The 13,309-nt window shown below is 55.0% G+C and overlaps 1 protein-coding gene across 1 annotated transcript in view; it reads left to right on the top strand.

Annotated features, from left to right (window-relative positions):
- The first annotated feature begins 1,465 nt into the window (after positions 1–1,465).
- SHC2 (SHC adaptor protein 2) overlaps positions 1,466–13,309 on the top strand; it is a 28,223-nt gene continuing 16,379 nt past the window's right edge. Inside the window, exon 1 of the mRNA XM_043912558.1 lies at positions 1,466–2,009. Coding sequence (XP_043768493.1) covers positions 1,545–2,009 — 465 coding nt within the window. The 5' untranslated portion in view covers positions 1,466–1,544. The remainder of the gene's footprint in view (positions 2,010–13,309) is intronic.

Below are 13,309 nucleotides of genomic sequence, written 5' to 3'. Positions count from 1 at the left end.
CCCTGGGGTGGGGGTCAGCTCTCTCCTACTGGCCCCTGTTCCCCAGCCTGGGTGCCAAACCTCAACACACACCCTTCACCAGACTCGGTGGACACATGCCAGGACCCCCTCTACACACACCTGTGTACACACCGCGACCCCCGACACACACACACCTGTGACACACCAGGACCCAGGACCCCTGACACACACACCTGTGTACACAGTGGGACCCCTACACACACAACTGTAAACATACCAGGACCCCCAACACACACCTGGGCAGGGACCCAGACTCCCTCCTCTCTCTCACACACAGACACACACACACAGTCACATCCGCACAGAATATACACACGATCCAACTCTCACACAGCCCACAAGTCTGTAAGTCTGTAGCCCGCAACAGAGACACAGCACAGAGCCCAGGTGGGGACTGCAGACCCCGACAAACGTCCTTCGACCCCCCCCCCCCCCCCCCCCACTGACCCAGGGCCACGCCCCTCCCGGGCCGCGGGAGCACAATAGCTCTCCCGGCTGGAGGCTCAGGCCTCCCGCCGCATCCCCGCCCCCGCCCCGCCCGCCGGCCAATCACCGCCGCGCGCGCGCCTCCCGCCCGCATCCCAGCCTCCTCCCCCGGCCCGCGGGCAGCAGCCGAGCGGTGATCTCACCACTCTAATTTATCGATCCGGTCTCGCGCGGCCTCACCACTCCTTTGCTTCCATCCCCACCGGCCCCGGCTCCGGCCCCCTCCCTTTGTTTCCCGGCAGTCGGCCCTGCCCGGGGCGGGGCTGGAGAGGGCGTGGGCACCGGCCAGCCCCCGACCTGGAGGCTGAGTCCTGGGATTCTGTTGGGTGGACGCTGGAAGCGGCTCCCCAGAAACGCAGCAGGAGGAGCCCGCGACCCTCTGGTCCGCGCCCCCGGCTTACAGCCGGGGAAACTGAGGCCCAGGGCGAGGCCGCGTAGCGGGAACTCGGCTCGGAGGCAGCCAGCCAGACTGGGTCCAAGTGTGCGCTGTGTGCCCCAGGGCACACCCCTTCCCCTTTCTGATCTCAGGTTCCCAATTAGAAAATCTAGCAGGGCCTGATTTTCAAGTACCTCCTGCGTCAGGAGCAGTAGGAAGGGAAGGGGCGGACCTGGGGGTCTGGGGCGCTCTCCTGCCTTGACCGAGCCTCCGTTCCTCTCCAGACCTCAGTTTCCTCCTGTCTAAAAGGGAAAAGAGATTTCTGTTTCTCCCACCTCCGTCCTTCTAGGAACTTGGGGGGCGTGTGGGGGGCGAAGTAAGGGGTCACCGCCTGGGTGCTGGGTTTGAAACCTCGTTCCCTCCCTGGCTGCAGACCCCGAGTCAGCCCCGTGCCCTCGGCGGGCCTCAGTTTCTCGTCTCCCCGCCGGGCGCGGGGGCGCCGAGGGCCGGTGGTCCCAGGGGCGCAGCCCCCCGCGGCTGCGCGCTGGGCCGGACGGATGACATCACCGGGCCGGGGGCGGGGAGCGAGCGCGCGGGAGCGGGAGGGCCTCCTCCGCACCAGGCGCAGCGCCCGGTCGGGCTCGGTCCGGCGGCCGCGGCCATGACGCAGGGTCCGGGCGGGCGCGCGCCCCCCGCGCCCCCCGCACCCCCGGAACCGGAGGCGCCCACCACCTTCTGCGCGCTGCTGCCTCGCATGCCGCAGTGGAAGTTCGCGGCCCCCGCCGGTTTCCTGAGCCGCGGCCCTGCGGCGGCGCGGGCGGCGGGGGGCGCGGGGGCCGCCGACCCGGAGCCCGAGCCGGCCAGCCCGGCCGGCGTCCCGGCGCTGGCGGCCGCGGTCCTGGGCGCCTGCGAGCCGCGCTGCGCCGCGCCCTGCCCGCTGCCTGCGCTCAGCCGCTGCCGGGCCGCCGGGGTGCGGGGACCGCGGGGCGCGCGGGGGGCTACTGGCCCCCCGGATGCCCCCGCCGACGAGTGGATCCGCAAAGGCAGCTTCATCCACAAGCCAGCGCACGGTTGGCTACACCCGGACGCCAGGGTCCTGGGGCCCGGGGTCTCCTACGTCGTTAGGGTGAGTGCGCCGGCGGGACTCTGGGACGGCGTCCTCCCCCGAGCCTCCGTCTGGACACGGGGGTTCCCATCCCCCACTTCTCTCTCTTGGACACTCTGGACCCGAGAAGCCAGGTGTCTGTCCATCTCTCCTCTCCCCATCACCCTAGACCCCAACTGCCAAGCCGTGCTCTGCTGGCCACCCCCACCCAGGAGGCGCTGGGGTCCAGGTTCCCACGGCGTCACGTGGGGAGGGGCGGGGAGAGGGCGGCTGGTGGGAGGGGGGCACGCATGCGCAGGTTAGGCGTAGCCCCCCATTTCTTGGGTGAGACTGGGGACGGAAGACGCGGGTGGGGGCGGCCGGCTACCCAGATCCCCACCGAAAACTCCCTCTAGACAGGAGAGTCGGAGACCGTGGGCATCGTGGGGTGCAGAAGGGTCGAGGCCCGCTAGGTCCCTGATTCCAAGTGTGAGATCGCGGGGCCTCGGAAGGCGCTGCAGAGAAGCAGGTCTTTATTTGTCCTGGTTTTATATGAACCTCTGCCTCTGTGGGTAGTTTTGATGAACCATCAGGAAGCGGCGAGTGGCTGGTGGGATGCCACGCGGTGAAATGCTTCCTCAACGCACCAGGCTACCAGCCACTCCGCCCACTCACAGTTCATTGTCCCATCAGAGTCCGATGTATATTCACAGCGTTTCAGTCTGGGGTGGGGACCAGGATCCTGGAGTTCTGTGTCTTTGCGTGTGGTGTTTTGTCTTCGCTTCTTTTACAGCCTCCTCCCACCCACCTCATACTAGGTTGACTAGTATTCCTCAGATTCCTGACCTTCTGAGCCTGATAATATGGTTTTATGTGGAAATGGAGTCTTGGTCGATATAATCGAGTTAAGATGACGTAACACTGGATTACCGCGGCCCTAATGCGATCTCTGGTATCCTCCTAAGAAAAAGGAGATTCGGACACAAACGCTCAGGGAGGGGCCCCTGACAACAAGGGGAGAAATGGTGCGTCCACAAATCAAGGGACATCCAGGGTGGCTGTGGCTGCGTACCACCACCAGACACTGGAAGAGGCTGGAAGTACCCTCCTCTCAGGGAGCGGGGCCCCCACCACACCTCGATCCCTGGCTTCCAGCCTCCAGAACTGTAGGACCAGGCTTACATTTCTGTTAAGTCCCCAGTTTGTGGTGCTCTGTTGTGGCAGCTTGCAGTGGCCTTGACTTTCTGCACATCCAGGTGTGGTCCAGGCAGGCCCACTGCTTCCCTGGGAGTGGGTTAGAAACGAAGAGCTTTGGACTGGGCAGCGGGCCTCAGGCTGCCTCACATTCTGGACCTGCTCTTTTCTCCTGGAGTCTTCTGACTTGGTCATGGCCCCTTCTTTTGCTGAATCTCAGCTTCGCTGGATTCAACACTGATTTTGTAGCAAGATGTTTACTGGGCAATGCTTTGGGCTTCCCACTACGTCCCCATGGGGGCTATGGCTGTCGGGATTAGAAGTGCTCAGAATTCAGATGCTCATGTTGTTGGGGCGCAGGCTTTTGGACTGCTCCAGTGGTCTGGACGTTGCCATCGATGCAGCATTTATTAATAATGTGTGCCAGTGCCTGCCAGGTGCTGAGGGCATGCTAGGAAATGGGGTCCATCTGATCCCCGCTCTTATGGGGCTCAGGTTTCTAGAGGGAGAGACTGATGGTAAATAAACAAGAGACAAACAACAGGGATGCAGCAGATATTGGCAGGTGCTGTGCAGAAATTACAATCAAATGATGTCAGACTGCTGGCTGCTCTTAGCAGGGCTGGTGGGTGGGGTGCCCCTCAGAGATGACATTTAGGCTGAGCCCTAAAGCCATGGAGGCCCTAGGCATGAAACAACTGGGGAAAGAGAATCCAAAGCAGGGGCTCAGCTGGCAGGTTTGGGGATTGGCTGGAGAGCCGTGTGGTGGGGCTGGTGCAGAGAGAGGAACATAGGAGTAAGATTTGGGGGCTGTGCGGGCAAGCTTGGCTTTGGATGGTCCTAGGCAGGGTCACAGAGCAGAATTGGTGCTGAAAGGAGCTTTCCTGTGGAAGTGGGCTGGGGTGGGGCTGGCAGGGCAGCAGAGAGAGCCAGGGGAGCCTGGGGCACTGTTGGGGAGCAGAGATGCCCTGGAGTAGGGCAGTGTGGGGGTGGGGAGAAGGGGGCTACAGTGTCCGTGTTGGAGATGAGCCCTGGTGTGGCTGCCCTGAAAGGGGGGTGGGCGGGGAGTCTGAATCAGCCCCAGTGTCTGGCTGTGTTCCCCTGGGAGCCTCAGTCTCTGCACCCACACCCCCCAGGTGTTCTGAGAGCCAAGAGTCCCCTCCAGGTTGGTTCACAGAGAAGTGTGAGGTCAAGGCCGGAACAGCTGTGCCCCAAATCATGCAGGGGCCAACAGGGGCCACCTGGGTCCTCAAGAGAGCATGGAGCATGTGCTATCCCCACTTATGTAAGGTGGGGACACCGAGGCCCAGAGAGGCAGAGTTGTCACCCGGTGAGAATCCAGCACCAGACCCAGAACGGAAGCCGCTCTCCAGCCCGAACTTGCTGCCACCTGAGTGGCAGAGTAACTGCTAGACCAGCAGCCTCGGAGACACCCCTGTCCTGGACCCAGGACCTGTGGACATGTCACCTCACAGGGCAGAGGGGACTTTGCAGGAGGGATTAAGTTAAGGCCCCTGTGATGGGGACAGCCCTGCATTCCCAGGGGGCCCAGTGTCATCAAAGGGTCCCTAGAAGAGGGAGGGGGGGAGGGTCAGAGGCAGAGAGACAGGAGATGCTGCTCTGCTGGCTGTGAGGATGGAGGGAGGGGCTGCGAAAAGTTGGAAAAGCGGGGAGCCTCTGGAGGGACCAGCCTTGCCCACACTGGGATTTAGCCCCATGAGATCCAAGCTGGACTCCAGACCTTCAGTATATCGGGGGATACATTTATGTTAAATTTGTGTTAATTTGTTATAGCAGCAAAAGGAAGCTAAAACAGCAGCTGACTCACCTAGCTGATATCATAGAGCCCTCACGAAACCCTGTAATGGTCCCTGTTTCAAAACAAGAAAATGGAGGCCCAGCGAGCAGTGATGCCATCAGAGCATCTGGTCTTCTAAGACGTGAGCGTGGAGTCTAGCCCCTGGTTGAATTCTCCCTCATCCTGAGGTTTCCTACTCAGTTTCTAGGTGAGGACCCGGAGGTGTAGCCATGTCGAAGAACCTGGCGAGGGTCGTGGCCGCTGTGACACCGTCAGCAGCCTCACCACAGGCACCACTCAGAGCGGCGTAGAACCAGGAGGACATAGATCCTCTCGTGGGAGCAGAGGCCCTGGTGGTTGGGGGCCTGGGGCTGGTTAATTTCCCAGCCTGGTGACCTCATCATGGGCTCTAGTTCTTCTCATTCCCAACCTCATTTGGGAACTGGGTCTTCACAGGTGTCGTTAGGTAGGATGAGGTCACCCTGGATCCAGAGACTGGTGGCCATAAGAGAAAGCCCCGTGGAGATGTGTGGAAGAGGGAGAGGCAGACACCGGCCATACAGCCCTGGGGCAGGGCAGGCAGGAGGGCAGCTCCACCAGAGGTTGGAGGAGGCAGGGAGGACCCACCCCTGCCTCACCTGGGCAAGAGGTGTCTGGCCTTGGTGTGCCTTTTCTGTCCCAGATCAGACCCTCTGCCCTCTCACCCTGCAGAAAAGAGGCCCTTCCTGACTGCTGGGTCCTTCTGTGAGTATGACACCTCTCCTGGAAAGCCCCAGACTATGTCCTGTGCTGTTCCCTAAACTGCCTGTGCGACTGGCCCTGACCAGTGCTGCCCGAGAGTCTCCACAGCATGGAATGTTCTGGCTCCATGCTGTCCCATTGGTGGCCACGCACACTTGAATGGGCAGGTGTGGCTGAAGAACTCACCTTTAACATTGCTCCATTTTAAGCTGAGGTCACGTGGTTGCTTGGCACGTGGCACTCTTACACGTTCATGAAAATTCCAACAACAAGCCTTTTTTGCTCTTTGGGGTGCTGTCATCATGCCCTCTCCAGAGTTCTTTTCAAAGAAAGTTTTCAGTGGGGCCCAGAGAGACAGAGGGCTGCCTCAGGGCCCCAGGCCTGGCTGCCTCTGGGCCACCCAGTGTTTCCTGAAGACAGGTTTTTGTAAGTGGGTGTGTACCAAGAATTGTGGGAGGTTAACTTAAATCTCAGGTGTTTTTAGCTGCAAATACAGCTGATTCCTTGCAGGCAAGGAGTAGGATGGCTCCAGGGTGGATTAATTCAATGACTTGACCATATCCCTGCAGACCCAGGTCTTTTCACACTGCCATCTTCAGCTTGCTGGATTAGCTGTCCTCATGGTCACAAAAGAGCAGCCACAGCACCAGGTATCATATACAGATCCAACCATGTCCACTGGAAGAAGAGAAAGCCATCCCTTCCATTCTCTCCACACCTCACCCGCTGGAGATGTCAAACTCCATTCATGGCAAGGGAGATGGGCCACCAAATTGACTTGAACCAATGCTGAGCAGAGTCGGGTGCCCAGACATCTGAGAAATTGTTATAAATGCATGTTCTCAGGTAGAGTCAGAAACTCTGGGGTGGGCCTAATGATCAATGTTTTACAAGCCTTCCAGGTGATTCCGACACCCACTCATGTTTGAGAACCACCAGCTTAAGCTAGTTGCTTGCAATCCTGTCGGATTAGCCACAGCTCATTTATTACCAGTGTTTTGAACCCTCCGTCCTCCCTGATGGCTCAAGTGGTAAAAGAACCTGCCTGCAATGCAGGAGATGCGGGTTTGATTGCTGGATCGGGAAGATCCCCAGGAGAAGGACATGGCAACCCACTCCAGTATCCTTGCCTGAAAAAGCCCATGGACAGAGGAGCCTGGTGGGCTACAGTCCATGGGGTTTCAAAGAGTTGAACACAACTGAATGATTAAACACACTGAAATGAACATCAAATATAAATATAACATCTACCTGCACATTTATTTCCCCCAAAACCACCATGATGTAATAAAACAACAATAAAAAGGAGGAACACAAGGACAGCAATTCACAATAACTTAGAGTATATTTCAGTGTATAGGCTGTGGGCTTCTCTCCCCTTGACACACAGGGCACAGACCTGCCCTCACGCAACAGCTACAGACTGATCCCAGGCATTACTCTTGCAGCTCTAGTGTCCACAATAGTGGACAACCCCAGTAGAGCCTGAATATCAGAAACTGAAGCCTTCTGTCAGCATATGAGATAGTTTCATTAAATTCAGTGTGTATTAAAACCATACCAAGGGAATTTCCTGGTGGTCCAGTTATTAGGACTCTGTGCAGAGCCCAAGTTCAATCTCTGGTCAGGGAACTAAGATCCCACAAGCCATGCAGTGAAGCCAAAAAATAAAAACAAAAGCACCATATCAAAAAGTTAAGCATAAAAAAAAAAAAAAGTTAAGCATAAAATTAGTATATGAACTAGAAATTCTATTGGGTGGTAAATACCCCCAAAAGCAGGAGGCCTAAACATATATGGCTGGATATATGAGTAAGGTTGAGTGTGTGTGTGTGTGTGTGTGTGTGTGTGTACATCTAGGATATAAAATAAGTATTTTCCTCTTATGAGACTTGAGCAAGAACTCAAACAGATACTTGCACACCCATAGTCATAGCAACATGGTTCACAACAGCCAAAAGATGGAAACAACCCAAGTGTTCATTGATGGATGAACAGATAAACGTGGTTCATCCACACAGTAGAATATTACTCAGCCTTAAAAAGGAAGGAGGTTCTGACATCTGCTATAACCTGGATGAACCTTGAGGACATGATGCTCAGTGAGAGAAGCCAGACACAGAAGGACACACAATGTCTGGTTCCCCTGACAGAAGTTCTAGAGGCAGATCCACAGAGACAGGAAGTAGATGATGGGGCCAGGGACTGGGGAAGGGGACAGGGAGTCAGTGTTTCGTGGGGTCAGAGTTTCAGTTTGGGAAGGTGAGAAAGTTCTGGAGATGGTGGGGGGATGGTTGCACGACAACGTGAATGTGCTTAATGCCATCAAGCTGTGCACTCAAAAATTATTAAAATGATAAATTTAACGTTACATATATTTTGCCCACAGTAGAAAAGTAAACAAAATGCTTGAAATGCTTCGAGTTCTGTGTAAAAAGGAGTTAGGTTGGAGCAGTGACTGTAAAAGGCTTTTCACAGACTTGAGCACCCAGGAGGATGCTCTGTGGGGACCCACAATGAGTATGAGTGCGGGGTGTCCCAGTGCTCAATGCCAGGGGCTCCCCAGCTTGGAGCACACCCCAGCTATGTTGCAGGCTGCCCCACAGTTTGTGTCGGCCCTCAATGGGGCTCACGATGCTCGTGGGCCAGCTCAGCATGTGCGTTTTCAGCGGGGGGCTTGGAGGCGCACTCTGTCACTGATGCAGCTGCTGGCAACTGGATCGCTTGGTGTACGGGTGAGGATGGCATCCCCAGGTTCATGTCTGCTGGGCCCCAGAATGTGACTTCATTTGGAAATGGGATCTTTGCAGATGGAATCAGGTCAAGATGAGGTCGTCCTAGGTTAGGAGGGGCCCAGGACCTTCTGTGACAGGGGTCCTTATAAGAGGAGGGACAATTGGACAGACACATAGAGAGGGGCTGTGTGACCACACGATGAGACCAGACAGACATGTCTGTGAGACCAGGCCGGCTGCTGCCAGAAGCCAGAGAAGGCAGGAGGGACCCTCCCCTGGGGCCTCATCTGGACATTGGATACCAGATCCCCCCGACTGGGAGATGCCAGACCTCTTGTTCTGAGCCACCCAGGATGCGGTGCTTCCCTCGGCTGCCCCCGGAGACTAACGCACTCAGTTAAGGGGACGTTTCTCCTTGGTAAAGGCCTCATTTGTTTCTGTTACAATTAACACATACCTGTGGGCTTCCCAGGTGGCGTGAGTGGTAAATAACCCACTTGCCAATGTAGCAGATGCAGGAGACTCGGATTTAATCTCTGGGAGGGGAAGATTCCCCTGGAGGAGGGCATGGCAACTCACTCCAATATTCTCCCCTGGGAAATTTCATGGACAGGAGCCTAGCGGGCTACAGTCCGTGGGGTCACAAAGAGTCAGACGTGACTGACCTACTGAGCATGCACACATGCACACAGGGATGTACTCTCCTGGGGACAGACTTCAAATGGAAGAATAACATTGATGTGCTCAAGTTTGTAAGGTGGTTCTGTGCACAGTCCTGGGGCTCCCTTGCTGGCATCCCTCCAGCCCCTCTCACCAGAGTCCAGTTTTTATGTCCTTCAACCTCCTCTAGGAGCGGGGAGACTCTGAGACTCTGTAAATGGCCTGGAGCCCAACGAACTTCCACTAACTTGCTTAGCAAAAATGGGCAATTCATCCTGAATGGGTCTTTTCATTTTGATAATTATATGTTTATTTTAATGGTTATTAGGAAGCACTGCTAGGCATCAAACCCGAGGTTTATGGTAACAATATGCAGTTTCCTTTTTACCTCATGCACATTTCCTTTTCTTTCTTCTTTCTCCTTTTGTTTCCTCATGCATATTTAAAAAAACTGAGATATATTTTAGTATCGTAAAACTCACTCATTTAAGCTGTACAATTCAGAAGTTCTTAGTACACTCATAGATTTGTGAAACACTCATTATAATCTAGTTCCAGAACATTCCAGCACCCCAAAGGAAGCCCCATCAACAGTCACCCTCACCCCTTCCTCTGACAACCAGGAACCCACTCTCTGTGTCTGTAGATCGGCCTGTTCTGGACGTTTCTCATCAGTAGAATCACACCCTGTGTGTCCTTCTGTGTCTGCTTCCCTCACTCAGCTCCATGTGCTCAGGGTCCATCCACGTGGTAGCGAGTGTCAGGGCTTCTCTCCTTTTCAGGGCTGAGTAATATTCCAATCTGTTGAGAGGTGACATTTTATTTATCCCTTCACCGGTGTATAGACTTTGGTGTGGCTTCCTACAGTGGCCTTTAGAAATAAACTCAGTTCTGTTTACAAATGGAGTTTATTTAGAAGGAAGACACTGAGTAATAATTGTGTGGGGCCTATGGCACCGTGAGCCATGGAGGGTCCTTTGGGCAGAGTGGCAAGCTGGGTGCTTGGACTGTGTCTGCCCTGCTTTGTTGTGTGAGCTTGCCTAGGTCCCTTCCCCTCTCTGGGCCTCAAGTTTCCCCACTTTAACTTGATTTCTCTTCTTACATCCTTGGGTGGGCTATGGGTGCCCTCCATTTCTACATTTGCAGAGGGGAAGGTTGGTCCCCCTCCGGACCTTTGTCTGTCGGCCTCCTGGGGTGACTGTAACAAATGACCACAAACTGGGCAATGAAAACCACAGGAATGTTTTCTCTCCTGGTTCTGGAGGTCCAAAGTCAAGGTGCTGGTGGGCTGGTTCCTTCTGGGGCTCTGAGCAGAATCTCTCTCCAAGTTTCTGGGGGCTGCAGGCCCCAGCCCTATCCCCCTGCATCTGTGTCTCAGGCCCCCCACCCCCGCCATTCTCCTGTAAGGACGTCGGTCACTGGGTTAAGGACCCATCCTGAATCCAGGACTGTCTCATCTTGACGTCCTGAGCCTGGCTGTATCTGCAGAGACCCTGTTCCACTAAGGCTTTGCTCACCGGTTCTGGGGGTGAGGACGTGGGAAAGCCCTCCTGTGGGTCACTGTCCATATTCCACAGCTGGTCTCCCGCGAGTGTAGGATTCTGGATCAGAGGTCATGCTGCCTGGCAGCCTCAAGGCTGAATTTGACCTCAGCCTTCTTTTTCTCTCTTCTATTTGAAAATAAAAATTTCTTTAAAAAGAGATAAAGAAGAAAATAAAAGTTCTTTAAAACTTAAAAAAAGTTATTTATGGCTGTGCTGGGTCTTTGTTGCTGCACATGGGCTTTCTCTAGTTGCGGTGACAGGAGGCTACTTTCTAGTTGCGGTCCACAGGCTTCTCACTGCAGTGGCTTCTCTCGTTGCAGAGCATGGGCTCTAGAGTGCGGGCTCAGTAGTTGTGGCGCTCTGGCTTAGTCACTGCCTGTCATGTGGGATCTCCCCAGACCAGGGATGGAACCTGCATCTTCTGCACTGGCAGGCGGATTCTTACCCACTGGACCACCAGGGAGGTCCTAAGAATAAAAATTTCTTGTCATCATTTACAAGTTGGGGCACTTCAGGCAAAAGCCCTGGATTCCAGGGGGGCCTGGCCCCAAGCGTGTAGTTTGCTGCGGTCTCACCACTTCCTCTCAGCGCCATAATTCAAAAGCATCAGTTGTGTCTTTGGACTGCAAGAAGATCAAACCAGTCCATCCTAAAGGAAATCAACCCTCAATATTCATTGGAAGGACTGATGCTGAAGCTCTAATACTTTGGCCTCCTGATGCAAAGAGCCAGCTCATTGGAAAAGACCCTGATGCTGGGAAAGATTGAAGGCAGGAGGAAAAGGGGATGACAGAGGATGAGATGGTTGGATGGCATCACCAACTGGATGGACATGAGTTTGAGCAAACTCTGGGAGATGGTGAAGGATAGGGAAGCCTGGCGTGCTGCAGTCCATGGGGCTGCAAAGAGTCAGACACAACTTACTGACTGAACACCACCACTGCTTGCATGGTTGGTGACACTCTGTGCGACACTCTGGGTGACACTCTGGGTGACACTGCAGGTGATCCTGGAGCCCAGAATGTGAGTTCAGATTCTGCCCTTGCAGCCTACAAGTAGTGACTCTGAGCAGGTTGCCTCGTGTCCTTGGGGCTCTGTCTCCTGGGGGTGGTTTGTCACTGTATCATGGGGGTTCAGGTGAAGTGAGCTCGGATCAGGCCTGCATGTGACAAGTGACTTACCAGTGTCATCACTGCCTGGTGCTCCCTTAGCCTCCTCCTCACCTTACGTGCCCTTGTGGTCTGCTCTCCATCCTCCGGGATGGGACACCTAGCCCATCTCCTCTCCTGCACAGTTGAGTTGTGTCCCCACTTCACCCAGGGAGGGGCTGGGGCATGGGAGGATTTCAGCCACGTTTCAGCTGCAGAGCCAGGGTGGGCTGCACACTAGTTGGGGGGTGGTGGTTAGACCCCTCACCCTGGGGCCCTGCTGGACTGACACCCCCTCAGATGTGTGCTGTTAGAGGGTCTCCTCGTTCACGTGGTGACGGGCTCCATGTCAACTGGGGAGATGGGGTAGGCCACCTTGTCTCGTCATCAGGCAGGCCAGCCTGGCAGGGTTGCGGGGCCCCAGAAGCAGTGGGGGAGCAAGCGACATGTGCCTTTCCAGCCTCTGCTTCCATCTAGGCCAGCCCAGGACCTGGATGGGGGAGGGGAGGAGCTGGTGGCTGTTTTTACACTTGTGCGCTCTTTCCTGGCCCCCTTGTCCACACAAAAGGCACTCACTGAGCTCTAATTGCCACATTGCTCCTGTCACTTGATGCCATATTGTAGAGATATTTGCATATAAATATATTAAAATTTTGTTTCCTTTTACAACTTCAAGCTCTTCCATTCCCAGCACCATGATTTGTTTAGTTGAGCAAAAATGCAGGCTGCCCGGTTAAATGTAAAGTTCTCATAAGCATGGATAATGGCCTAAGCACATCTCATGCATTATTTGGGACATATTACACTAAGAAAATACTCGTTGTTTGTTGGAAATGCCAACCTTGGCCTCCTGGGTTGGACCTTGCAACCCTAAATGTGTCAAGTTTTGGGGTGTCTGAAACTCCTTACTCACTCCTTCAGTGTTGTAGCTCCCACAGGAAGGGAGGGGCAGGCTGGGGCTGGCGGGACTTCAGAACAGCATCAGGTGTCAGGACCAGACAGGTGGCTGGCACCCTGGGACCAGCCCAGGAGGGGCAAAGCGAGTTGGTGGGCACTCTGGCCACCCTGCACTGGGCTGCAGAGTCAAGAGTAACTGGGGGCCAATACCAGCCCACTGGAGCCCTGGGGAAATGGGTGGAGTGTGTGCCCCCACACAGCTGCTTGTACCCACATCTGGAGCCCAGGGGCTGGTGCTTCTGTGAGATAAAGTCCTAGAAATGGAGTTTCAAGGTCAAAATGTGTGTGTGTGAATCATTTTTTAAAAGTTGAGGTACAATCACGTAACTAAATTAACCATGAGTCATTTTAGAGCACAGTTCAGTGCTATTTAGTACCTTCACAAGGTTGTACAATCACCACCTCTATCTGTTCTGGAACATTCCATCACCCCAAAGGAAGTCCGTCCCCATTATCAGTGATCCTACCCCTTCCCTCCCCAACCCCTGACAACCAGGAACCCACTCTTTGTCCCTGCGGGCCTGCCCGTCCTGGACATTTCCCATCCACGTGCTCACATGACAGT

This window comes from Cervus elaphus, chromosome 9, assembly GCF_910594005.1.
Source record: "Cervus elaphus chromosome 9, mCerEla1.1, whole genome shotgun sequence".
NCBI lineage: Eukaryota > Metazoa > Chordata > Mammalia > Artiodactyla > Cervidae > Cervus > Cervus elaphus.
This window is presented reverse-complemented; position numbering and strand designations above follow the sequence as displayed.